At 42.0% G+C, this 27,917-nt stretch overlaps 2 protein-coding genes across 6 annotated transcripts in view; both read left to right on the top strand.

Moving 5' to 3' along the window:
* The first annotated feature begins 1,221 nt into the window (after positions 1-1,221).
* On the top strand, positions 1,222-15,552 carry agfg2 (ArfGAP with FG repeats 2). Of its 5 annotated transcripts, XM_079672824.1 has the most exons (15): positions 1,238-1,604; positions 1,836-1,906; positions 2,370-2,463; positions 3,235-3,350; positions 4,550-4,694; positions 5,052-5,172; positions 5,280-5,384; positions 6,251-6,283; positions 7,555-7,794; positions 9,053-9,125; positions 9,214-9,257; positions 9,439-9,525; positions 10,427-10,546; positions 14,414-14,484; positions 14,631-15,552. In XM_079672824.1, exons 1-15 carry the CDS (start codon positions 1,473-1,475, stop codon positions 14,676-14,678), a joined length of 1,500 nt encoding a protein of 499 aa, XP_079528950.1. In that variant the 5' UTR covers positions 1,238-1,472; the 3' UTR covers positions 14,679-15,552. The 5 variants fall into 5 exon arrangements, with proteins under 5 accessions (XP_079528954.1, XP_079528951.1, XP_079528950.1 ...); XM_079672828.1 differs by lacking the exon at positions 10,427-10,546 and having other exon boundaries at positions 1,222-1,604; XM_079672825.1 differs by lacking the exon at positions 6,251-6,283 and having other exon boundaries at positions 1,237-1,604.
* Positions 15,553-17,818: 2,266 nt separating this feature from the next.
* LOC307034323 (insulin receptor substrate 1-B) overlaps positions 17,819-27,917 on the top strand; it is a 48,184-nt gene continuing 38,085 nt past the window's right edge. Inside the window, exon 1 of the mRNA XM_079673104.1 lies at positions 17,819-18,694. Within this exon, the coding sequence (XP_079529230.1) occupies positions 18,328-18,694 (367 nt within the window). The 5' untranslated portion in view covers positions 17,819-18,327. The remainder of the gene's footprint in view (positions 18,695-27,917) is intronic.

The raw sequence follows: 27,917 nt of genomic DNA, 5'->3' as shown, positions 1-27,917 counted from the left end.
AATATAAATAGGCTAAATATGGAGAAAATACAAGACATGACCTATGGCACATTTATTCCCAATATTGACTTGGGAAACTCAGTCATGGCTTTCTTACCATCCACATTTATGACTGGGCAGTTAAAGCACAGCTGCACAGATTTAAAACAATATAATATCAAGTAGGATTAACCCACTCACTAGGGCAAAGGTTATTGTTGGGTATGAACAATGTAAACACACCGTATATCAACTGAATTATACAAATATTAGAGGTACCTTTTGGGAATGCTTTGGTGACTCAGGGGTTAAGGCACTGGCCATAAACCGCTGACCACTGTCCTCAGTTCGCGTCCGGTCAAAGATCTGTGTTGCATGTTATTCCCTATCTCTCCCCCCCCATCGTTTCCTGTCATCTCCTAACTGTCAGATACTGGGCATGTATAATTTTACTGACCAAAAATAGCTTTTTTATTAAATTACCTCAAAGTGTATGCTACACAGAAAATATGAGGCCTTCAGGTCTTGGTACAATGTTGCATCAAACAGCATGATAGTCATAAACAGGCCACTTGTTTTTGAATGAAAATCTGTAATGCTGAGATAGATGAGAGTTTAGTCTACATGTTTAAGCCAAAAATGAATGCTATACAAACATGACAACTGCAAATGGCTGTTGACATTTGCTGTTGAAGTGATACAATCAAAGCAGTGTGTCAGTGAACCAATCAATGAGACAACCAATCAGTCAATCAAACTTTATTTGTAAGGCATCCTTTATAAAGGATAGTGCAGTTCAATGTGCTTCACAGATACAAGATGTAATAACATCATTAGTAGTTAAACAGTGTGATCTCAATTTGATTAAATTATAAGGAACAAGAATACAAAAGGAAGCCTATATGCAAATAATGTGCATTAACACTTTTGAATCAACACATTGATGAATAGGCAGGTTTTATAGTTTAAAAATGCTGATGTACTTTGACCTTGCGGTAAGTTGTTTTTACCCGTAAACTGTGACATTTTTCATGTGTATTCATGTCAAAGTAATCAGAAAAAAAGCTGAATAAACACAGATATACTAGAAAATACTCTGACCTACTAATATTGTGATGAGGTAACCAGTGTTAAATTGGAACACACTTTTTAAAGAAACAGGCAACCTGAAAGTAAAATTGAGAGTTGCCTAACAGCAAAGCGTCACCTGTATTTCTACTTTTATTTTGAAGGAAATCCGCGGTACTTCCGGTGTATGTGCAGCTAATTGAATCTATCTTGACGTGCCTCTCCTCAGTGTAGCCTTGCGTTTGGTTGTAGCCGCATAAAGCCTCTATGCGGGCTGTGAAGTGCTCCATGTAGTAAAAAAAACAAAAAACATAGGGGGATTCAGGTGGAGGACAGCGGAGGGTTACCGGCTCTACACCGAACCTGTCAGCCGGGCACCGGAGGGATACCATGTCGAACCGAAAGCACCGGGACAACCAGGAGATATGCGCCCGCAAGGTCCGAGAGCTGGCCCAGTCTGGAGTAAACAAACACTGCTTCGAGTGCAACCAGCCCGGGGTGACTTACACCGACATCACGGTGGGCAGCTTCGTCTGCACGTCGTGCTCCGGAATGCTGTGAGTAAAAAAAAAAAAACCTCCGCCGCGCCTCCTTCATTTACTGCTTCTGATTTAAAAAGTGACAGGCCGGAGAATGCACCACCACAACCACCACCCAGATTAACATGTTTTTTTATTTATTAGGGGGGAGTGTGGTGCAACAGCCGGGAGTGTGAACAGATATTAATTTACGCAGTGTCTCCCTCCTCTCCCTTTCTCCCTCTCTCTCTCATGCGTGTCTTCCAACAGCTTCATAAACGACAGACCGCTAGTTGGTCATTTTCCAGCTCTGAGTTACGTTTAATTTCGTCATGGTGCAGGTTTGACACTAACCCCCCCTCCTTCTACTCTTCTCTCCAGTGTGGGTGTGTGTTATATGTGTGTTATATATATGTGTGTGTGTGTGTGTGTGTGTGTGTGTGTGTGTGTGTGTGTGTGTGTGTCGTCACATTCTGTTCCGCATGTTACTCCCTCACACACTGGAAGACCATGGTTTCAGCACTTTCATTGCGCAATATCCCACATGCACACAGCAGTTGTCCCACTTTGTGTCCCCAGCATGGAGATAATAAGAGGTTCTGGTTAGTAAACACATGGGTTTCTGTCACAAGGCACCTTATTTCACACTGATTCTGCCCTCTAAAGTTCATGGTATGAGAAATGCTTCCTCTCCCACCTGCTCTGCCCCCTTATCCTGTCTTCAGAGGCAAGGTATCACTACACATTTTTAATTTTGCCTCCTTTTTTTTGTTTACTCCAAATTCCTCTCTCCATCTCTCCCAGGAGAGGCCTCAACCCTCCCCATCGAGTCAAGTCTATCTCCATGACAACCTTCTCCCAACAGGAAGTGGAATTCCTTCAAAATCATGGCAACGAGGTGAGTGACGTTCACAAATATGCATTTATGTATTTGTATTGTCTTGTGGACACTTGTAAGGTTACCTGAGGTCAATAAACGAGTACCAAAGCTTGTTGCTCTGTGTTTTCATCTTCAGGTGTTACTGTAAAGTCCCTTTCTGGTTCTGATCTGGAATATGAAACCTCCCTCATGGCTACCAGATGAACCAGTCTTTGTTGTCTGGCACTTTTTCTTGAGAAGAATACTTCTGCCAAGACACAAAAGGACCAGCCCTCTCTGGTCCCACCCAAACCAAGATCTATTTCCAGATCTTAATATGACTTTGTTGAGGTTTTTTTCTATTGTTTTCTGTCCGCTACCTCCCTTTTTTTATGTCAATCTTTATTAAAAGCCTCTCCACACAGCACCCATTTTAAGGAATCACTGGTGTGGGCAGCACAACAGCTGAGCTTATTTCACACAAATAAACGGTGGAGTGTTTCAGGCCATCAAAATAAATGCTGGCCACTTTTATGAGCTTGCCTTTGGCTAGGATTTGTGTATGGGTGAGTCAAGCATAATGGGGAGGAGAGGCAGAGGTGTGTACCGTCACCACATCGTCCTCTGTAGAGTGATCCGGCCAATCATGAGTCACAGGCTGTTATATATTGTGTGGCACTCTTGAACCAAAAACTAATCACTGATGAGATGTTCTGTTTGTGAGAGATTACCCTGACCCTTTTTTGGGTGCTGGATGACCTGCAAAATTGTCGCAAATTGTAATTGTTCTCTGGCAATATGTGTGTTTAGGTTGGGAGGAGGACATGGCTCTGCGTGTTTGACCCAAAGACGGACAGCTGCCCAGACATGAAGGACTCTCAGAAGTTCAAAGAGTTCCTTCAGGACAAATTTGAGAAGAAAAAGTGGTGAGAACTTTGGTTTGGTATGCTTAACTGATAGCATAAGCTAATGTGATTACAAGCCTAGAGGTGAATTGGACTGCCATTATCTGATGATTCTTTTTTATTTATTCAAATATGTGATGTTTTAAATGTCAGAAAATAGGGGGAAATCAATAGCCTACACAATGGTATCTAAAGAAATACAATTTTTCCTGAAATGTTTTCAAAACCCTTCTCTTGAATGAATTGTCATGACATTTTCAAAAGACATTGATGGTCCCTAGAGAATTATTCCTTATGGCTTTGGTGATATTCCTAGTGTCCTCCTGTGCTAGGTTGACACTAGGTTGACATTTTTAGTTTTTATTGAAATATCTCAACAACGATAATATGTCAGCGATGGTTGACATCATACCTGCTAAATATGACTATGTTATGAGCATGCTTACATTAGCATTTAGCTCAATTAGCTCTGTAGCACGTAAGTCCATCATTGAGTAAACACATTTTCATCCAAAACTTCAGATAACGACCAAATACCTGCCAAACAAATGACATTTCCATCAGCCTCAGCTGTATTTTACTGTTTAGTGCTATTTCAGAAATGCTAGCATGCTATCGGGCTAAAACCAAATGGTAAACATACCCGCTTAATGTTAGCATTTGATTTAAGCGTTTTTTTGCTGCATTGTATGTAGGAACATGACTTTTTAAGGTTATAATTGTTATAGTTAGTAGCTCATAGCACACTGAGTTTCAGTTCACAAAGCTTCACAAAGCAAGGCTGTAGCTTCTTGAGTCTTGATGCAGCATTTTGCTTGTTTAGGTTAAATTAATAATTGTCAGAGTTCTTAATTCAGATGCATTACCTGTTAATGGACTTTCAATTGTTTCAGTTTCTAAAAGTGAAAGGGCACAACAGAGAAAATATGTTCCAAACAACATCTAATCTAACGTTTGTTCCAAATGTAGACATTCACTGTTTCAAATAGAGACGCCTACTTTAGAAAAATTAGCTCAAGAACAAAAGCTGCTTTATTTGCTTGGAGTAAGAGAACAGTCATTGTTTTGGGTTTACTTCCGAGCCCTAAATAAATGTTCTCTTGTCATGTTGTTCGATAGGTGTGTAACTCACTTAATGTCAAGCCTTGATTGTGCTTTTTACGAGGCCAGGCACTGGCACAGACTCATTTAAACGGTACTAAATAACCTGTCTCTTTCAGGCATTTTTCCAAAAGTAAGAACCGGAGAGATGTCGAGGGTCCTTGGAGCCCGGGGGTCCAGGCAGTGCCCCCTTCCCACGGTCCCTTAGCGAGCCAGGCCCCCTCACATAACCTGCCCCCAAACGCCAGGTCCACAAGGCCACTGGTGAGAGAGCCTAATGTTTCATGATTGTAATGGATTGAACAAAACAAGAAAGGGAGAGGAAGCGGATTTAAAATTGAAAGTGGGTGGGTATGGTTGAAGAAGAGGAAGTGAAAGTATTTCAAAGAGGGTTAAAAAAATAAGTATTAGAATAGAAGGTGAGGAAACCACCTGAATTCAACTACAGCAAAATCACTGATGGGTTGGACAGCGAGAGGGCCAGGTAGCCTCGACATCAAAGCGGCTGCTTATGAATTATTGAGAAATCATGAAAGAGACTCACTACTTCTGCCTTTGTGTTGTTCTCCCTACCTCCCATCTGCCTCCTCTTTCTTTGTCCTGCTGTCTCTCGTCCTCCAGTCTCAGTCCCAGCTGCCGTTATGGGATCGAGCTCCTACGATCTCGCCTGCCGACATGCGGACGGACGCGTTCACCGCTCGGCCGTCGCGCTCCCAGAGCTTCAGAGACCCCTCTCTCAAAGGTTGGAGGACGATCTCAGTCAGAGGAGTTGATATTTCGGGACTGGATGCGATCAAACCCTTTACTTATTTGCCCTTTTCTTTGTCTGATATCCCTCCCATAATATAGATCCCACCCTGTGCGGGATAGAAAGACAGCGGCCGGGGTCCCTGTCGTCAGCGCTTGGAGCTCAGAGCCACGTTCCCTCTTTCCCCGCCCTCCCGCGGCCCTCAGGTGTGTCCCGCCATGTTTTCTATTCCTCCTTGGTTTCAATCAAGTTGGAAAACATTTATCACACACAATGAGTTTACCAAATTCCACATAAATCAAAAGATATTGTGCAATATATACAAAGGAAAAGGACAAAATACTACAGAGGGGGTTATTTGGTTCACAAAGACTATATTCATTCGCTGGTTGTGTAACATTTTCAGAGAACTAAAGTGCTCAAACCTTTCGAGAATTTTGTTTCCCTTTTAAACAAAAATCAAAGCGTATTTGAATTATGCCTTAAGGAAGAACCAGGGGTTGGGACTAAGAGCCATAGGCAGGCTAAAGAAGTCAGAAAGTGTTTAGAGATAGACAAACACAAAAGTTTGAAAAATATAAGCAGCTTTCATAAATTCCTGGAAAGAAATATGTTGCACCTAAATGTGATAAAATGAAAAGCGATTCCTCCAGATGAATTGATACTAAATATATATAATATACTTTATTCTATTCTAAAGGCCTCTAGCTGTCAAATCTTTAAGTGCACAGTGTCATCGGGTTGTCAGGGACACGCAGATATTCTCGCTGATTCTCACTGACAACATCACTGTGCTGTAAGTGTCACTTTGGGAAGAGCAGAGAAAAAGAGCCTTAGCTTGCGGGCATCATTTTCATCCTGACTGTGTTTAACCATCTCATGGGTCTGTGGGTTTATGTCATCATCTAGCCCACTCGGTTGCTCTTCAGCTCAACGGGCTACTCAGCTGGCCTTACATAACAGCAGGGAAACCGTTTCACACATCGCAGTGAAAATCTCTCTCCTCCGTTAACTCTGTTTTTCTGTCTTCTGTCTGTCTCATCACACTGTCCTCTCCTCCCCGACCTCTTAGCCAGTAGCTCTTTCAAAAACCACTTCACTTTAGGTAAGACGCAGCACAAACCGACGTATTTGAGTGTGTGCTGAATGGCTGAGATCGATAAGCTCTTCCCTGCTGTATCATTCATAATGAATAAATGGGCAGTATATGGGTCATGCTGGAAGGCCATGCCTCCCATGCGTTTGAATTAGCTTCATGCTAGTAGCAATTTAAGAGAAAACGCAGCACTTTAACCATTAAAGTGGTTGATATTTTTCTTCATCAATCAGTTTTCCCTCCTCAAAGCTAGATTTGAAGCCTGGGAGGCTCACACACACACACACACTGTTCCCTTAGGGGAGAACGTTTAAAGTAATGCTATTTTTAGCCGCTACCACCCCCATAAGAAGAGGGCAGCAGATTTTTCACTCCATGTTGGCGTTGAAACACTTGCAGACTATGTAGGACACAGCTGTAATCCCACGATACACATCCCAGACAAGTATTCCAGGAAGCTCAGGTATGCTAGCAGAGATAGGCGCTATCTGGAGCCTTATGACCGCATCCCAAAAACACGCAGCTTGACTTTAGTATGCTTCATATCTTCAGATAATCTGAATCAAGTCTGGTTTCTGTCAACAACTCCTCCACTATCAGAGGGAGCTGGATTTACACAAACATTTTTGATATAATCTCTCGACCCCCATGCTAACATTTTTGGCTGATACTACTAGCATGCTTTGTGGCTAATGTTTGTGGAAAGCTTGCTACCTACAAAGACTTACATTTCCTGCCTTTGTAACTGTCTAGTAACTGTATATTTGTGGTTGGCGCTTTGAAAACAGTCCAAGAACATGCTGACTAGCTGCTGTGCTTTTTAGAATCTTTTGATAATGCTTAACCTTACATGCTAATCCTGTCTTTGACTATAGCATGGCAATGTTGAACTAGCATGAAAACGACTACTCTGTTTCTTTTTGTCATATTGATAACTTGATATATAACAATATCCTTTCATACAATCATTTCAATATCGATGAGGATTTAGCGCCATGAAAAAATTAATTTAAGTATTTTGAAAAAATGATCTACCCTCAAGTAACACTTTGTTTTGTAGCTTTCAATCGTATCAAATTCTCTTCCTTATCAGTTGCCTAGTTGTCATTAAATTGTATGTTCAAATGGGTCCTTGTAGACTGAAAACATTTGACATGTATTTATATACTTTCCCCCTCAGCCCTATGCTTGCTTAGATCTGCTTATCTGTATAATTATCTGTCTATAACCTCTCATCCTGTGTCTTTGCACTGAAGCCCAGTCTTGTTTCTCGCTCTCAGGTCGTACGGTATCGGCCTCAGGGACCACTGGGCCATTCAGGGCCTTCCCCAAATCTCTCAGCGTGGACTTTGGAGGTCTGAACCATCCTCAGCAGCACTCTCTGCCCCACTCTATGTCCCAGCAGCAGCCTGGAAACGCGGGCCATGCCACAACGCAAGCCGGCAACTCCAACCCCTCGGACAGATACGCTGCGGTGTCGCATCTGGATAGCGTCTCATGTGAGCCACCAACAGTTGCAGGTAGGAAATATTTTAGGTAGTTAGTAGATACTTTAAATGTTCTTCTCGTGTTATAGCTGTGGGTTGAACAGGCATTACCCTGTATATTTATACTCCAGTACACTGTCAGCTAAAGTGTATTTCACATCTATATTTGCTAAAAGAATGTAGGATTTAGGATATCAAGGACAATTTTCCTACTGTCGGACAAATAAAAGGATTTCTGCTTTTGATGAAAACACAAATTTAGCTAATAAAATATTACACTTTTTAAAGGTTTAACCATTGGCTCCGAACCTTGTGAATAAAAGCCGTAGCAAGTTGGGCCCGATGCCAAAATTAAAGAACATTTCCACAAAAAAAAGAATAAAAATGTGTGCTAGAAGTCTTTTTTTTATTCTTTCCTTCGGAAGTTTTCTTTGTTGTGTAAGAAGTTTTTTCATTTGTAATACTTCAGTCATACATGATTTAATTTTCATGGAGGTATTGGACTTGGAATTAAGTGTTTTTTACATTTTTGTACTAGACAAGTTTTCCTTCTACCACGAGGTTATAGATAGAGAGAGAGGCTGAGTTGTGTGTGTGTGTGTGTGTGTGTGTGTGTGTGTGTGTGTGTGTGTGTGTGTGTGTGTGTGTGTGTGTGTGTGTGTGTGTGTGTGTGTGTGTGTGTGTGTGTGTGTGTGTGTGTGTGTGTGTGTGTGTGTGTGTGTGTGTGTGTGTGTGTGAGAGTGTGTGTGTGTGTGTGTGTGAGAGTTTGTGTGTGTGTGATGCAGATTGCCACGGCCAGCTCAGCTCTGTTGCATAACATCCTCACTCCAAATACCAAGGTTTCTAGCAGCTGCATTCTGTTTATTGTGTTTACTCAGGATTGATCACAGTCGCATGTAAAGGACCTTGTTGATACGATTAAGAATCAACCCTATTTTTCTAATAACCTAGGTGGGCGGTTTTATTTGTATTTGAAGTGCTCAGGATTTATGTGAGAAGCCCTTGAGCTTCATACAAGAATTTTTGTTCCTTTCCACCTTCATCACAGCCTCCCCCCCTGCCTGGCAGAGAAAAGCAAGTTATTGATTTTCTGCCCCAGCTAACTTTGATTCATATGGAGACACACAGAGAGGACATTTTATTCAGGGGGATCTGTTGCGCTTTTGTTCATCTGGTGACTTACACGCTTAAGATCAACTCTTTTGCACACATTAAGATCAAAGCAGCTCTTGATCTCTTGAATTAACGCTCTGAGGTCATATTGTGTTCTGTTTGAAATGCTTGTACGCAGCTCCACCTGCTGGCCCTCCGCAGTACAATGCCCTCTTCGGCAACAGGCTGTCATCCAGCTCCACTCCTGCAAGGTACAAAACGTGTCAAATCAACTTCTGTTCAACATAAACTCCCTGCGTGTGAAGCCCTTTTCTAATGTGTGTTTCTACTTTTCCCCAGTTCCCCCGGTGTCGAAACAGTCTCCGGCTCCCAAACGTTTGCAAGTAGGTACCCAGCATGCACTGCCTATGTGTTGACGATCTGCTTATTCATCTCTAACTCTGTCCAACACCCCTAATTAAGATGCATCTGAGCAGTGTTGGTTTGAATAGACAGGAATGCACCCTGTACACCCCCACAGTGTGAATTATCTCCCCCGTCTCTTCTCCCCCCTCTCTGTCTCAGATTTCCCCAACCCATTCAGCTCTAGCTCGGCCTCCCAGCAGCCCGTTGCTCTCTCCCCCAGTAACCCGTTCAGCAGCTCATCAGGAGGTGAGGCTCATGTTCAGGGTCTGCACACGTCGCTCTGAGGAGGGAAGCTCACTGCAAGTGGTTTTTTGATTGGAATGAATTTATACGTTCACTCAAAAAATGTATATGTAGATTTTTTTTTATTAAGGAAAGGGTTTTGTTTTTCTGAGGTAAGCCTTTGCAATACTCAAGCCCTTTTTTTTTAAAGATAAAAATTATTCTATCTAAAATAGTTTTAAAACATTTTTTATTTACTGTTAGGTAGTTAATGTAAAGGTATGTCTTTCTTTAAGAGTTTAAATGATCCAAATATTGGCTCAGCTGATGAGTCAATATTTGGATACTAGATTTTTGAATACACTTGCTAAGTATAGCAAATATTAGCTCAGGTGCCAGCTTTCAAATGTGGTTCCTATCTTTTTTAATGAAATATCTGGGGCAAACCAATTGTTGATACGCCGGCAAAAACACGTTCAATTTGAGTTTAGCAGTTCTGAGTTTATTAGCAGTTGTTGATTTTAGCACATAGTTATAACTGATTGATATCACACACTTTATTCCTCATTTCTGAACAAACAACTGGAGGTTTGACAATTTGATATGTACCAATAAATAATTAATTCAATAATATTTTTATTTCAGTGTTCAGTTTGTATTTGACCACTCATATAGCTTATTACTATTTCTGTTTCCTCTAGGGTTCCATGTTAAATACAGAAATGATTATAAAAAATACTTCCCTGAACTCACTGTGTGTGTGTGTGTGTGTGTGTGTGTGTGTGTGTGTGTGTGTGTGTGTGTGTGTGTGTGTGTGTGTGTGTGTGTGTGTGTGTGTGTGTGTGTGTGTGTGTGTGCGTGCGTGCGTGCGTGCGTGCGTGCGCGCGCGCGCGCGCGTGCGTGTGTGTGTGTTTCTTTTCTGAAGGTGACTCCGGTGAGTTTGTCACCTCGCCCACCCCCGTCTTTCCTCCGTCCGCCTCCTACCCGGCACTTAACACCCAGAATGCATTTCACCATGAGTCAGCCAGCAACCAGGAATCCAATGGTAACAAATCTTCTAGATTTTATTTGTCATAGTCCAAGGTGGTGTCTTTACATAGAAAATAGGACATTGATTTAAAGGTCCCATGTCATATCCATTTCTACTGATCATAATTCCATTGTTGAGGTCTACTAGAATAGATTTACATTGTTCAATGTTCCAAACTCACATTGGTGTCTCGTACAGCATCTCTGTAAAGTATGTGTATTCACTCTCTGTCCTAAACGGCTTGTTGGAGCTCCTGCCCCCCCCCCCCCTCCCTCCCTGTGAGCCCAGTGTGCTCTGATGTGTGTTTATGTGTTACAATGGCGTTTGTTAGCAACCAGAAAATGACACCAGCAATGACAAACAGGCGAGAATGCTGCGTGGGGTCTGGGTGCCGTGTTGGCGGGACGTTGCGGGGCTCGCTGCTCCGCCCTTTAAGGCTCGAGGAGCCGACAGTGTGAGCTGGATTCATAGGCTGGATTACTGGTGTCCTGGTTGCTGCGTGGGGTCTGCGAGACAGCGAGACATGGCGAAACTCAGCGAAACTCAGCCTGAATTCAGCCTGAGCACACTCACATGAGTGTGTGGCGAACTGTGAGTGGAGATCCACGCAGCTGCGGCTGAGAAAAGATAAGGCTGAGTGAGTGTGTGTGAGGAGCTCCACGGATTGGTCCATTTGGTCGTCGTTACGTCACTTGGTAACAGGAAGAAAAAGAGAAATCTCCACCGAGGCGTTCTGGGGCAGCATAGACAGGTCTTTTCTGTGCTAGAGTTTTACTCCCTACAGTGTGTACTTTGAGGGTTTGTGACTCTGTTCACATGCATAAAAAGCTACATAACACACAAGGGGACGGGTAATAACCAAAAAAGCATGACATAGGACCTTTAACAGTGCCTTTCGTAGTTACAGATGTGTATATTAATTACAGTTATGGTGAGTTATATTACATATAGTGGACTTCACTCACCAGGACCATGTAACAATCAGCCTATATATTTAAGGTAGACTATTAAACGTGCTTTCTATAGGTTATACACACTACATGTTTGTCAAAAACGATTGCAAAGGATCATACTGTAGATCACCAAATATACAGCTTTGAGGGGGACATAAGTACAGGACTGTCTCAGAAAATTAGAATATTGTGATAAAGTTCTTTATTTTCTGTAATGCAATTAAAAAAACAAAAATGTCATACATTCTGGATTCATTACAAATCAACTGAAATATTGCAAGCCTTTTATTATTTTAATATTGCTGATTATGGCATACAGCTTAAGAAAACTCAAAAATCCTATCTCAAAAAATTAGAATAGTTCCTCAGACCAAGTAAAAAAAAAAGATTTATAACAGCAAAACACAATCAAACATTTGAAAATGTCCATTAATGCACTCAGTACTTGGTTGGGAATCCTTTTGCACGGATTACTGCATCAATGCGGCGTGGCATGGAGGCAATCAGCCTGTGGCATTGCTGAGGTGTTATGGATGCCCAGGATGCTTCAATAGCGGCCTTTAGCTCATTAGCATTGTTGGGTCTGGTGTCTTTCAGCTTCTTCTTCACAATACCCCACATATTCTCTATGGGGTTCAGGTCAGGGGAATTTGCAGGCCAATCGAGGACAGTAATGCCATGGTCAGTACACCAGTTACTGGTGGTTTTGGCACTGTGGGCAGGTGCCAGATCATGCTGGAAAATGAATTCCTCATCTCCATAGAGCTTTTCAGCAGACGGAAGCATGTAGTGCTCTAAAATCTCTTGGTACACAGCTGCATTTACTCTGGGCTTGATGAAACACAGTGGACCAACACCAGCAGCTGACATGGCTCCCCAAACCATCGCTGACTGTGGGAACTTCACACTGGATTTCAAGCAACTTGGATTTTGCTCCTCTCCAGCCTTTCTCCAGACTCTGGCGCCTTGACTTCCAAATGAAATACAAAACTTGCTTTCGTCTGAAAAGAGGACTTTGGACCACTGTGCAACTGTCCAGTGCTTCTTTTCCTTAGCCCAAGTCAGACGCCTCTTCCGTTGTCTTGAGTTCAGAAGTGGCTTGACCATGGGAATACGGCTATTGTAGCCCATTTCCCGGACACGTCTGTGAACAGTGACTTTTGATACCTGGACTCCAGCTTCAGTCCACTGTCTTTGAAGCTCCCCCAAATTCTGGAAGCGACTCTTCTTCACAATGCTGTTAAGGCTGCGGTCATCTCTCTTGGTTGTGCAGCGTTTCCTGCCACATTTCCCCCTTCCAACAGACTTTTTGTGGATGTGCTTTGAAACTGCACTCTGTGAACAGCTTGCTCTTTGAGAAATTTCTTTTTGTGTCTTACCCTCCTGATGGAGGGTGTCAATGACGGTCCTCTGGACAGCAGTCAGATCAGCAGTCTTCCCCATACTTGGGATTTAGTTTACTGAACCAAGCTGAGTGTTTTTCAAGGCTCAGGAAACCCTTGCAGGTGTTTCGAGTTAATTAGACGATTCAAGTGATTCGTTGAACACCCTACTAGTATACTTTTTCATGATATTCTAATATTTAGAGATAGGATATTTGAGTTTTCTTAAGCTGTATGCCATAATCAGCAATATTAAAATAATAAAAGGCTTGCAATATTTCAGTTGATTTGTAATGAATCCAGAATGTATGACATTTTTGTTTTTTTAATTGCATTACAGAAAATAAAGAACTTTATCACAATATTCTAATTTTCTGAGACAGTCCTGTATGTGCGCAAAATGAAATGGCAGTCCGTCCAATAGTTGATGAGATATTTCAATATGGACCAAAGTGAATATGTAGAGCCACAAATAGCGTCCACTAAAATTTGGTCTTTGCTGCTCCCCTATATACAGTCATATAGGTCTGTACTGCATGCCCTTACATTTGAAGCTTCTATTGAGGTTTTGGTTAGGTTAGGTTCTTCTAATCAAGCTTTTGATGTCTGTCATGATAGTTTATAAAGCTATCGCACTTAAATACATGAAAAATGTAACTCTTTCGTTGTTTGTTTTACATTTTTTGCAGCAAATTGGAGAGCAAGTCATTTTTTGGAACTCAGTGAATACCCGTATAGATGGAAGCAGAATATTTTTTACTAGAATAAAACGTGTAAAATGGGAAAATCATGTATTATTTTTGCAATACCTTTTGAATTTTGGACTCTACAACGTTCTGGATTTATTTGAAATGTCTGGATATGACGAGTCAAATAATCCTACATCACCAGCACTGGAATTTAATTTAATTTAATCGTTTATTTGGCAGGGACAATGAACGGTAATGAACACTTAAAACATTAAAATGTGTCAAGCGTAACAGTGCTTTGAGCTAATTTAAGAAGTTTTCATTTGACAAGCATAGCAAAAACAAAATACATGATATGCAAGAGCAGCATACACAAGTATTTATGACATCATGGTAATACAATAGCAGCAACGACATGTAAAGTGCAAGAGGAGATACCCCCTGTATTAAAGTGCATTTAGCGCTGATTCAATTCTACAAAATAGTATCATTTGAGTGATTTAAGTGTAATTTAATCTTTATCTGCAACATATCAAATTGAAGCAGATTGAATCAACATGCCAAACGAAAGAAAAAGCATTCATATGTGGTTTGTAATGTAAGCGTTATGGATACAGCTTCAAACTATTAGATTATCTCATCGATATATTCAGCATTCAAAATGAACACCCTACACCCTGGCAGTTTGACGTGTACAGTGTGTGCGTTGGCTGCAGATCAAACACTGTGAGGCTCCAAATCATTCATTATTTCCACAGTGTTCACCAGGAAGCGCTCAGGAATACCAATACTCTGCTGCTGTCTTCACACCACTAAGCATGTTTCCTTTTCTGTTCTCGTCCTGTGTGTGTGTTTCAGGTTTCGCCTCCTTCCCCGCGCCCGACTCTCAGCCCAAAGTCCCTCGTCCGATGTCGGTGAACCCGTTTACGGTGAGTTCACTGCCTGGCAAACAAAAGTAGGGGGGATTAAAGAGGGGCTAATTGGTATTTTTGCGCAAGCTCTCCCTTTCTGCAAACAGGAAGTGTAGTAAAGTCCCCTCTGCCCGTTCTCACCCCCTTCCTCTCTTGTCTTTCAGGGCAATGTTTACGCCAGTAGAGGGACGTCGCGAAACCCTTTCATCTGACCCCCCCCCCCTTCTCTTCTTACTTCATCTCTGGGAAAAAAGGGAGAACTTGAGGAGTCGCTGCCATTTCAATGCCTCTGGAGTATTCTCCCCCTCTCTCCCCCCCCCCTCTGTCTGTGTTTACGTGTTATAGTGAGGAACAAAAAAATGTGTGAATGTAATTATGGTATTCATGTGTGTCTGGGATCGGTCGCCTGCTGTGTTTGTACCATATGTCAAAAAAGGTGTTTGTGTGCCAGTAGACGCCTCCTCAGGGCTCTGTGGGAGTCGAGAGTAGAACAACGCCTCTATGATTTTTGCAGAAACAAAACACACACACACACACACACATGTCGCTGCTGCTACTTTGCTTTCATCTCCTGCTTTAAACTGCAAAAAAAACTTGCCTATCTGTGCATCAGCGTCTTCTAAACAAACGAGTCAGTCGTCCAAAAGGAAGAGCCGGATCGTGAGTTTCTACAGGAGCTCATGACAGCCTTAACAGCCTCCTGGTGCACGGGAGTTAGCCTCTAAAGACGAGATAGGCTTTTCTCCGTGTTGAGTGTGTGGAACATGTTTGCATTACTCATCGTTTTTTTTCTTCTTCCCAGGTCATCCTTTTGAAGGATAATGTATGTTTTCCACTTCCTAGGCTGCATGCGCTTAGAGGGCTAAAAGGAGATGCTACTGAATGTAAAAGAAATTTCAGAATAACTTAAATGTGTATAAACAGTTCGTCATTGCTTCACGTTCCGGACCATAATGTTTTTTTGTTTTTTGTTGACATGGAGGCGAAGTTCATTTCCCCGTATATGCCAAAAAGAAAAGAGATTAATGTGTCTTTGTGAAGACGAGTATTCATGTTCATAAAATCAGTTTGTTGCTTCTTAAGACAGTTTGGCTCTGGGTGTTTCTTTACTTTACCTTTCAAAACTGTGAAATGACATGGAGAACCAGAGGTGGGAAGTAACTAAGTACATTTACTCAAGTACTGCACTTAAGTACAATTTTGAGGTACTTGAGTATTTCCATTTAATGCTAATTTATACTTCTACTCCACTACATTTAAAAGGTAAATTATGTAATTTTACTCCACTAAATGTATCAAACAGCTTTAGCTATTTTTATCAAAAGGCATTTCTAAACATTATACTAGTGGACTTTCTCTTTAAGTCAAAAAAGGGTCAAATAATTTAAATATTTTAAAAACAGTCCATCAGAACTTTGTTTTTCAACAGTGAAATGCTACTTGATGCAACAATACCATCTACAAATGTCACATGTATAAATATAATTATATACACAGATAAAGGCACAATGATTGCTTTTACTTTTTTATATTTTAACCCTTGTGTTTTGTTCGAAAGCTGTTGCTGTTCATGGTGTTTTGGACTGATTTATCTAAAGTCAAAGATGAATCATGATTGGGCCAAATTTGACCCCGAGTCACCCAAAATGATTGTGCTGGGTCTTCACAGACTCGAACACCAATTCTTATTTTTAGAGACCATCAGACTTGGCAACAATTGTCAAAATCTGTTTTCTAGTGTTTAGCTGTTGTGGAGGATATCATGAAGCCTTGTTCCGATAAAAAAAAAACTAGAGCGTAGTTATTATATAATTTTAACTTGAAAGGGGTCACAGGAGACCCGAACACAACATAAGGGTTAAGTACACTTTGTGGGTAAAATAAGTGTATTTTTAAGAGCTGTATTGTCCACCTCACACAGCAGGGGGCGCTTGATATCCACTTTTCTCTGACCTCATGCGCAAGGTTACTTTTGGATGCATATTGCATAACAACATACATACTGCATAAGCACACCGCACAAAGATATAAACCCACAAGGCTTTCAGAAGGACTATTAAAAGACCTTTTAAAATATTTATTGCAATTTGAAATTCAGAGGTAATTTTAAACGTGCATATTTGTGATGTTTTACATGTGTCAACGATGGGATTTAAGCAGCAGGGAGAGATGGAGGTTTGCAGACAGACCATAGAGACAGACACACAGATCAAAGTCGTTTCACTCAGCCAGTCTGAGTGGCATAAATATGGCGTCTCCAAAAGCCTCATATAATCAATTACAGCTTAATCTGCTCTTCTTGCATCATTTAGGAATCAATAACAATAAAAAGCACCATTGTATTGAATGGTGCACTGGTAACCTAGATTTAAAATGTGTTTAAATGCGACCTCCTGCTGCGTTAAATGTAGAAAATGTAAATATTCAGAAAACACCAGGGCGATTTGAAAGTTGAATTGTTATATAATATAAATGAATACAGGACAGAGGGGGATTTCTACAATAAATAGAACAGGATGGACTCGTGTTAAAGCCAACAGTGAAATCTTACTCCACACACACTGCAAGCCGTGCTGCCTTCACGTGCTGTGGGAAATATTGCTTCTTGGTTGAGTGAACTTGTGGGGGAAAAACACACAGATACATTGACGTTATAACAGCCCAAGAAAGTATTAAAAAAAAGACACAAATTAAATGAAAATTGCAAAAAGTAAAATAAGTACAAAGAAATTACACAAGATATAAGATCACATAGACTGCTCAAACCATTTAAAAATATACATATGTAAAAAAAAATCAGGAGTATTAATATGAAAGCGTTATTAAATAGTTATTCAATTATAAAAGGATTACAAGGTTATTTATTACTGGATGTCAGGTTGTGCTCACTTTTTGCATTTTACTAAAAAATAAAGCTGTGTTTCAGCAAGTTGTCTGAAATTAAGTGAAATACAACAACACAAATATATGGAATTATACAGTATAAAAGTCACTTTAAAGGGTTTAATAAGATTTCAGTTTCTTATTCTAATTATGTCAGAAAGCACCTGCATAAACACTTTCCCCATGAAGTAATTTAACCTGACTTATTTATATTTTCATTCAATCACTTTCAACTATTTATTCAGTGATTATTATTATTCTTTTATTCTATAAATTGGTTTATTATGTTCTACTATTATACATTATATTACTGTAGAAATCTTCAGTATAGTTACTTTCAGTGATTTCATCTATCTGTCACAAATCCGGATTTGGAGCACAGGAATGCACGAATGAAACGTCGGGAGCTCTGCTTTCTGAGCTCGGGATCGGTCCTTGAACGCACCGAGGACCCAGTATACTAGTACAGCGCTGAGTGACAGTCCTGCTGCTCCACGGTAGCTGCTCAACAGCAACAAGAAGACCGGAGCAGGACAGCAGGGGTGGGGGAACAGACACACAGAGGGAGACGCAGACGCAGACGCAGACAGACCGACAGGATGGACTCTGTGCTGTGTAATGTGCACTACATGGGATTAAACCTCTTGGAGCAGCAGCAGTAGTAGTCGTAGTATTAGTAGTAGTAGTGGAGAGTAGGGGGAGCTGCGCGCCGAACTGTGCCGCATGTGCTCGGCTGTGAGGAAAACTTGCACCGGCCGGAGAGAAAAACACCCAGAAGAACAAGCTTGAAAAGGGGGGAACTAACCGCAACTGCAGCCCCCTGGTTCAGGTTCAACCGGCGGGACTATTAGTAGCAGCGACCCGACCCCAGCCTCCCCTCTTTCACATGCCTGCGTTGATGTGTGAGAGAGGGAGGGGAGCGGATGAATTATCATTCTAAACTTAAAAAATAGTTTGTTTTTTTCAGAGAGAAATAACATGATGTCGGTAGTTATGGAGAGCCAACAAGCGGGCGAGATCCAGAGCACCGAGGATGTGCGTAAGAGCGGCTATCTCCGCAAGCAGAAGTCCATGCACCGGCGGTACTTCGTCCTCCGCGCCGCTTCGGAGCGCGGCCCGGCCCGCCTGGAGTACTACGAGAGCGAGAAGAAATTCCGCGGCAAGGCCCCCGTCCCGAAGAAAGCACTGGCTCTGGAGACATGCTTCAACATAAACAAGCGGGCCGACTCCAAGAACAAGCACATGATAGTGCTCTACACCCGGGCCGAGAGCTTCGCCATCGCCGCGGAGAGCGAGGCGGACCAGGACGAGTGGTACCAGGCCATGGTGGAGCTGCAGTGCAAAAGTAAGTCATTCACACACACACTCACACACACACTTAATACTGTATGAGGCTGTGCATGGAAGGGGGAACGTGGCAATGCCTGCAGAGCTGCACTGCAGATCCTGACATGTTTCATTCTTGGGATAGTGTGCAAGGGTTGTTTAAATAATCATTACAGCTTGCCAAGCCAAGTTTACATAGTTTGTGACCTGAGCTGCACTCCCATTACCTTAGAATGTAAAGGTGCTTTATACTTTTAGAACAGGTCCTAGGTGTCTGCATATGACCTCTGAGTGGAATGTGCCTTTGAGCCTCACTGTGGAGCTCATCCTCCCCAGCAGTCCTTATCATGCTAGTGTCAGGCTAGATGTTTACTCCTAGACTTTTTAGGGTCTCTCTCTCTGTGGGCCTTATCTGTGTGCAAGCTTTCCCAACTCAAACACACCCTGCCCTCTTGTTTGGTTTGCATGCCCCGCTGACACTGCAATATTACATCAGGCATTGATCCCAGAGGAGCAGAGAAATGTCCCAAAGGTTGTGACACTGAAGCACATGCACCTGTCAACCTTAGTCCTTCATTTAACATTTAATTCCTGATTGACTAGTACTACTATTAAGCAGCTTAACCTGTCTCTCGTTTGCATGCTAGACATCTGCAATAATCAACTCACCCCCCTTTTTAAAAACACCCATATAGATTTTTTTCAAACAGTATATCAGCATCTTGTGTCAACAAAGCTGTCAGAGCAAAAATTGGTGAGCAGGGCAATTTCATATCACCTGTTAGCCTCTGTGAGAGAGAGAGAGAGAGCAGACAGGCCACAACAGATACGGGTTCAAGGTGCACATGACCTTCTCCCTCTGTTACATAAAACACCTGAGGAAAGGATATTGCATATTCTGATGTCTTAACTAATCTTGTTTTTCATTTAAAATCAAGTGAGAGCAAGTTATTCCAAAGTAAAGACGCATGGGGTTGATTTTGGGGCTCCAAAAAGTTGGGCTTCCCCCTCTAAGTTGACTAAGATAAAAAAAAAAGAAAATGCTGAATTACCTATTTTCAAGAAATATATGGACACATTTCTGCTACACACACGATTTAAAAGTGGTGCTTTTGCATGATTCCTTAAGGAGAAGCTCATTTTTACACATTATTTTTGATTGAATGATCTAATCGATGTGTATAATAATTCGACTTTAATTCAAGGAGAGCTCTTCCAGAAAGTTGCATAAGTGGAATCCAGTGTTGCCTCTGCAGATTTGGAATTGGTGTCAACGCTGCGCCTCCCCCTGTTGCTCTAACACAACTGGCTCCGTGTGTTTGTGTGTCTTCCACCCACTCTTCCCAAGTATTTGTCGAGTTCCCGCGAGACGTTAGAGTGAATAGACAGATGTTCGGGCCTAGGGAATTGTGAGAAACTAACTCTGCAACCTTTTTTACACCCCCCTCCAAAAAAGGGTTAGGGTGTCTCCATAGTGCAAGCAATCTAATCTATAAAGTGCTTGTGTGTAAAGGTCAGATGTACAGATTCGGGCTGCAGCTCAGCAGGTGAACGGCCTTCCAAGGGAAACATTCAACGGGCTGCCTCAAAATCCCAACGATGCTTTCGCTGTCTTTGAAATGACAGGTCCGGTGTGACGCACTGCAACTACTCTTCTCCTTCTTTTGTCGCCTAAAGTGTTGGGTTCCTCTTGTAAATCACCCTACCTTGACAGTGACAAAGCGCTGCGGCCGAGCTGCTGTGTAAACCAGCTCGTTGGCAGGCCTTTTCTTGTGGTATGTGCTGCAGTTCGCTCAGTTTCTCCTCTTATGAACAAAAAAAACTAGGCCACACATGATCCAGGCTTGCATAGGAAGAGTTTCGTAAGAGGGGTAGGGTCATGCTGCCTAAACCTGCAGTGCGAAAATAGCTTAAACACACACACACACACGCACGCACGCACGCACGCGCGCGCGCGCTGAACGGTGTCAGGATTCCTGACTGTAATAACCCTCCTCTGGTATGTGCAGCTCATACACGGTTTAAAGTCGTCGGTGCCTTTGTGTTTATGGAACCTCCACACCCCACCGCCTCGTCTACCAACACGGTCACTCCAACTACTGTCGAGTGTTTGTCCTCCACTTGTCCCAATGGGGAAACTAAAGAATTCACAACCTTGCAGATTAAGAAAGGGCACCGAGCCAAGAGATGCTGCACTGTGCTTCCACATATTTTCCACTCCCTCAAATTGATACCTGCCTATCAGCTCGTAAAAAAAGCTGGAATCAAAGTCATGGGATGAAGATTGGAATCTTTGAGTCTCCACAGCAAGACGTTCCTCTGTTGTGAAAGCACAATAAATACTGTACCCACCCAGGCTGCCATATAGTGCTCTGGTCCTGGGAAACCCACCTAAAGCAGCCGGGGAACCGTCCAATATTACCCAGCCTCCTCTCAAGCCTGTGGTAATTACACAAACACAAGCCAGCTGCCGTGCAGGCCGATATAAGGATCTCAGTTATTTGTTCAGCTGAGTCCAGTAAGACCCTTTCGGGCAGCGAGTACAGTATCAGGCTTGCGGGCAGCTATTTACTCAACTATTAGGAGTCAGTCGAGTGTGTAAAGGCTTAACCTCGATGGAACGGGCGGTGGCGCGGCCCACAGGCGACGATTGCCAGGAAAATTGTCCCGCAGCTCAGGCACCACCCCAGAATTGTTGTTGACCTCAATAAAACAATATGGCGGAGTCAAACTTTGGAGCCAGTGGCACTAAACAAGGGAGAAACACCCATACGTGCAGAAAGGCTGCTTTTATTACAGCAGCAACATTAAATCATGGCCGCAACAAATTGGTCTACAATCATTCTGATAATGGTTTAATTGGTGCGGTTGTTTACCAAGAACATCTTTTGTGTTTTGTACATCTGATGGAAAAGACAAAGACACACGTGATTCACCAAAATGATCAAAAAGATGAAACATCAGCGAAATAATTATTGGTTGCAGCTCCATAACAAGATTAAATGTTAGTTTTAGACAAACTAACTCTATCTGTTTGTCTTCAACTGAGATGCACAAAGCAACACAAATGAATAAACCATTATTCTTTCAAACAATCATTGGCTTTAAGTGGTCATAAAAAGGATCATAAATTGCAACGTTAACCAAGAGCACGTATATCTTCTCCGATGGAGGTTTGTTGACATCACAGCAGTACAGTAACCCTCTGGAATTTAGTTTTCCATGTTCAAAGCTCCCACAAAAATGACATCTGAGAAACAAGATCTGTTTCCAAATACAACAATATGGATATTCATGCTGATCCACAAACCTCAATGTGAGCAGTATTCCCTTCAAAGTTTTCAGTCAGATCTGTGATGTGGTCGTTTTTGACACTCTTGTAAGTACCACTTACCAAATGCAGTAAATGGCACTGTTGCGGAACCCCTCAAATCTGAATTGATTCAAGCACATTGGAACAGTGTATAAAAAGCCTCATTAGCAGACTGGAGTGGTTCTTATCCTGAATTGTTGTTCGGATGCTTCGACCAATGAGATATAGATCCCACCAGCGGTGAGCGATTAAACGTTAAGCCGTGCTTAAGCACCGCTCATCTCCCTAATTAGGTGGTAATTATTGTCTCGAGGGTCAGCCACTGGTGGCCTGGCAGATCCTGTGTGCTAACAAAGTCAGAAATGACAGAGTCCCAGGAGGAAAACATGCAATCTTGAGTTCAGAAAATGACCTGTGGCCTTATTTTTTTTAGCAAGTCTTCCCTTCACTCATATATTCTTCCAATCCAGGCGCAAGAGTTGTGAGCTGCCACAAATTATTTCCTCTGCATAAATAGTTTGCGCACATTAACACCCTTTAATTTCATTTAACACGACAAGCTGGCCAGCTCCGGCTTGTTTGTGATGCAGCGTCACAGAGAGACATTGTGAGTCTGAAATAGCCTTGAGCTTCACCCGTATATTAAGTGCTCCGGTTTGATCGACAGCATAACATGGCCAGGATCCAAGATCCATTCGGTCAATGAGCGCCCATATGTTGAGCAGGATAAAACCCTGGGGCTTTAAATGCATGGTAACCTTTTATAGCGAGCCGTATTGATTGCTGTCGGTTGATACTGGACCATTACCTCTGTCATAGTGGAGGTCAGCGAGTTCATGAGCTGGGTTTTATCAGACACACAGCGAATGCATTAGAAAGACACATGGGTGAAAACCGTCCTCATTATCTGGCTTGCTACTCCTCGGGGGATACAATGCAGATAGTGCATTGATTACTGTACTGTAACACCAGTGCCTCCCGAGATGTACGATGCCTCCTGTCAATCCCATTTATCTCAAATGCTAAACGTAAGAACATACACTTTTGAAATGTAAGAGGACCCTTTCTGTGTGTTGAATGAAAATCCAGGAGTTTTCCATTAAAATAAGGCAACGGTGGTTTGAAACATTTGTTTTTTACATCTTAACTCTGAGGAATGTATACAGGGTATTGAACAGTTGGAGTTTCTTATTTCCTTTGGACGCACACTCTGTCCTAGTAAACAATCCATAGATTCCTCATAGATTATATATCAAACTGTACTTTTTTCTTCAGAATTTCAAAATAAGCCTGATATATTAAGAGTGGAATTCATGTTAGCATGACCCTAGGCATAGCTATTATTAAGTATGGCTAGGCAGATAGTGTCTAAATGTGTACAGTAACAGTATATACAACTGCATAAGGGTACATGGGCAAGTGCTCCAGTATGTGTACATGTTAGGGCTACTCGATTATGGCAAAAATCATAATCTCGATTATTTTGGTCAATAATTGATATCACGATTATTAAAAACGATTATCCATTTACTTTGAAAACATCAATTTATTGGGAAAAAAAATGTAAACAGTATGTTTTTAACAGTTGATTACCCTGAACTTTAAGTATAATTCAACTGAAAAACAAAACAATTAATAAATAAAAATAGAAATAATAATAAAAGTATAATCTTTTTATTTCGATTACGTTGTTTTCGTAATCGTTGCAAGCCATAATCGTAATTGCGATTTAAAATACGATTTAATTGAGCAGCCCTAGTACATGTATAGGAATAGTATTGATGTGCAACTGTATATTTCAACATTCCCTCAATTACTGTTCTTTTGCGTTCTTACTTCGTACATAAGAATACTTTATGTTGAAACAGAAAGTTGGAGAGGCCGCTCTCCGAGAAGACCAGAACAAATTCCTGAATGATTTAATTCCCAAATTCAATTGAACTGCTTTGGAAGATTTGTGCAAGGAGAATCTTACTCGACAGTTTTTCAAAGCCACGTCTTGTTTAAAAAAGGCGTACTATTTTGGAAGTTAAGTTCCTCAAAACACATTTGCTTGTTAACTGAGGCATCTTTGCTTGTTCTGAGTTTGCAGATACATTTTTGTTTACTTTCTCTGAGCCAGACTCGCCAGCAAAGTTCAAGATGACTGCCAGTTTGGTGATTTTACGAGAGCTGCACTTTCATGGAGCTTTTTCATGCGTCTTGTCCTAGGGACAGCAAACCTTGGATGAGTCACCGATATTTTCATGCTCGTGTGTGTGTGTGTGTGCGCTCCTCAAACAGGAACCACATGTGAAATGAACCTCAGGCAGATGCTGGTGTCGGGGAGGCATTGTGTCCCCGAGTGTGGGCCCAGATAGGGGGGATTACAGATGGTAGAGACGGATGAAAAGATAGGAAGTTGAGGAGTTTAAAAAGAGGAAAATGGGCACACATGGGAGCGACAGATTAGCCCAACTGCTTTTAACTGCAGGGTGGCTCACTCTTTTCCTCTACCACATGCATGTGAAGACAAAAAGTCCACAGCTGTCTCCTATCTGGTAACCTGGTATGGCAGCGGTGGGGGTGATGTAAGGGGGCACAGTGGCTAAGATGGGGGGAAGAAAATTGGGTTTTAGTCCTCAGAAGTTTTGTTTTGCGGTGTTATGGCGCAGCACAGCATGCTAGGGCAATGAGGTCAGAAAACTTGAAACAGAACCTGAGAGCCAGACGGTATATTGCCAGAGTAGTTTCCCTGATTTACAGGCTGCATTAGCTAACTAAGAAGAGGGATTTTATTTTGAATTTTGCAATACATTTCAATCCCTCAAGTGTTTTATTTCCCCAAGCAAATCTTTCTTTACAGAAAGGGATTAAATACAGATGGATACATGGGTGTATAATACAAAATCTACATTGACACGTGTCTAAAGTAGTTGCATTTTCGTAAAATCTATACTTTGGTATTGTTTTAGTATCTAAATGTTTGCTTATTTGGATTTTTAAACTTCATCTTGGATAACTACAATCCCACCCAGTGTTACAATAACAAAACCCCTTATCCTGTTCTTGCTGATACAACCCACAGGGCCCCCAAGACCCTTATGGAAGACCTACTTTCTTAGATTTGATGTGATATCCAACAATAATCAGCTTGTCACTCGGGGAGGAGTAGTCGATATCCCAGCAGGCACCTGGTAGCCCCGGGGGTAAATATCACCGCCCTCAACACACATACTCCCCTAAAGCATGATACAAAGCAAAAGAGACATGGAGCCGCCTCGACGGCATGAAACTCCCACGTACAGTAACATCCCAGTTTTAAAAATTAGGTTAGATGATGTCCTCTTTTTGACATAGGTTCTCAAGGGAGGCAGCTTGAGCGTAGCAAATATACGGCATGAATAGAGGGCAGTGTTGGTCGTGTAGGTTACCATTCGCGAGGCGCGCGGAGACTGAAAGTTTCATGTGTGGTCGTGGCGAAAGTGGAGTAAAAAACCGATGCATGAATAAGCCAGTGTAAGTTGTTTTCAGGTTGCTAAAACTGGAAAACAACTTTGGAATAAGTCATCTTTAATTAACTCTTTGACCTGATATACTTGCGTATTCAAGGTTGTTTGAAGGGTGCTCGACTGTTTTTCCACACGCATCGCCCTTATTCAACCAGCAAGCTCGACGCAGATGCTTTATTACCTCCCCTTGCGTTTGCTTTCATGTTCTTCAGTCCTTGGATTCATCACCTGCTCAGGGGCATTGTGTGTGTGTGTGTCTGTGTTGTTTCTAAGGGTTCATTATGTCCTATAGGGGCGGCAAACGCTGCCCTGTTAATAACCTCTTCGTGCTAAGAGGAGGGGGAAAAAGTACAACGCTCTAAACAACCACATCCGCTGAGTACCACGCTGACATGCAGGTCCCCCGGAGCACAGCCAGCAGCGATCTATAATTCATACGGCTCCATGTAGGATCGACCATAGCGTTATGTAACCATGAAGAAAGGTCTGTGATCCGTTCAATAGGGGGAATTCACGCTGCACCCCTGTAGGAGTCTGGGAAAAGCTCTTAAAGGTTTTCAGTGCTTCCCTCAATAAGTGCGTGCAGCCTGAGTGGCCCTGAGATCAAGGGGTGTGTGTTGGTGTAGAAGTGATGTCAAGGGCACAGCTAAAGTTTAAGACTTGACTGTACTCAAAACAAACAAGGCACTTTTGCTCTCCTAAAGACATGTTGAACGGCTCTTGAACAGGAATGCTGCACCGCATTCGAAGTCTCAAGAAACAGAGGCCTAGAAAGTTTAATTTGAGAGAAAATAAAGCCTGTGATTATATTTTATAATCCAAGCCATACTAAAATTAACTTTCCCTCCTTTGAGATTCTTTTTAAAGGACATTCTTTCCCACTGATATCTCTTTCAATCTATGTTCCCTCGATCCCGACTGAAAAATCCCCAAACCATCCCTTCCTGTAAATCTAAATCGAGAAGGCATACGGGGCTCCTTGCACACAGAGAGAAGCAGTGCATGAAACAGCCATGCATGGCCTTGAGTGAGTCATCTAATATAGGGGGAGAGCCTCCACACACGCACAGCCACACAGCCACAGCCTCCACGGTTTTCAACAAAACATCTATTCTAAGTCTCTTTCAAGTTGCGATCCTTCAATTTTGGGGAAGTGAACCAAAGGAAGACACGTCAGACTTCCCCGCCCTACTTTTGCAATAAGTACAAATGTTTCTTGGAGAATATTTGTCACAGTGGAAGATCTGCGTATATATGGCCTCCACTGTGCATGCTTCTTGTCTACATATGGTTGCCATTGTAAAGTTTGCTGCAGAGGCATGGGAAAAGAAGAACAAACGCATGCAGACATACAATCATACTGCGTTTGTAATTGAGTCAGGGTGCACTGTGATTAGCATAATTGGGCCACAAATGATTGCTTAATTTAGACTATCACTCAGACTTTGTGAACATATATGATTCGTCACTCAGTAAATTGTCAAAAATAAGTCTTCAATATTTCAATTTGCCAGATGTGAGTTTTAATAAAGCAGGTGCTCATTATTGTACAAAGAACATCTTGTTCCTGAAGGCATCATTGTGAAGCTTATTTTCCTCAGGCTTTTCAGAACGTTGATTGATTGTTGTAAACTTGTATCATGTTCAGACATACCCAACCTGCCATACCAACTGTTTCTCAGAAAATGTGGTTCACAGTGGGAAAGGGACTATGTTTAGAAAACAATTTAGGGTGGGTCCTTGAAGAAAAATAATGATTCTATCACATTGCATCATGGCATTCCTGCAATTCTGGGTCTTTGAGCGAACACGTGTGAGGTTCCTTGTAGCAGCAAGTTAAAGACCTTAGAGGTAAATCTGTGATATATTCAGAGGCGGTGTCAATAGCTGCCAACAATGAGGTGCACAGCATGTATTAAGGTAATTTTCTGGGTGCCTGCTTTAGATCTGTGAATAATAAGGTGACTTAAAACACAAAACAGGGGCTAAGTGTTGTAGTAAGTAAGTCCAAGGCTTTTGTTTGGCTCCTACCAGCCCCGGATCAAATCTCACCGAGAGCTTTCTCCCCTGCATTTCCTCGCCTCAGTAATTCACTACTGTCTGAATACAGAAACACAAAGGGTGAATAGACTGCTTGTTCTCCCACTAAAAGACACAAGATTTTATTAGTTTACAAAGCCAGTTTATTGTCGGTACAGTAGGTCTTGAAAAAGGATTTTGAGGAGCGTATTAAGTGCTCTGCTCTTAGGTTTCTTGGCATTGTTTGCTTAGGTTTTGGAGAAGATTCTCTTATTAAGCATTTTCCAAGTTACGTTTTTCCACAACGGTTGCTCTCCTTTCATAGTCATCGTTTTTGTGAGTGGCTTTAGTTGTCAACAGTTTCATTTTTCAACGCTGGTACCTGAGCTAGTGTGTTAGGATGTGTGTGTGTGAAGCTG

The sequence above is a fragment of the Notothenia rossii genome (genome assembly GCF_949606895.1).
Source record: "Notothenia rossii genome assembly, chromosome: 3".
Classification (NCBI taxonomy): Eukaryota; Metazoa; Chordata; class Actinopteri; order Perciformes; family Nototheniidae; genus Notothenia; species Notothenia rossii.
The sequence above is the reverse complement of the archived record's forward strand: the minus strand, read 5'-3'. Positions and strand labels throughout refer to the sequence as shown.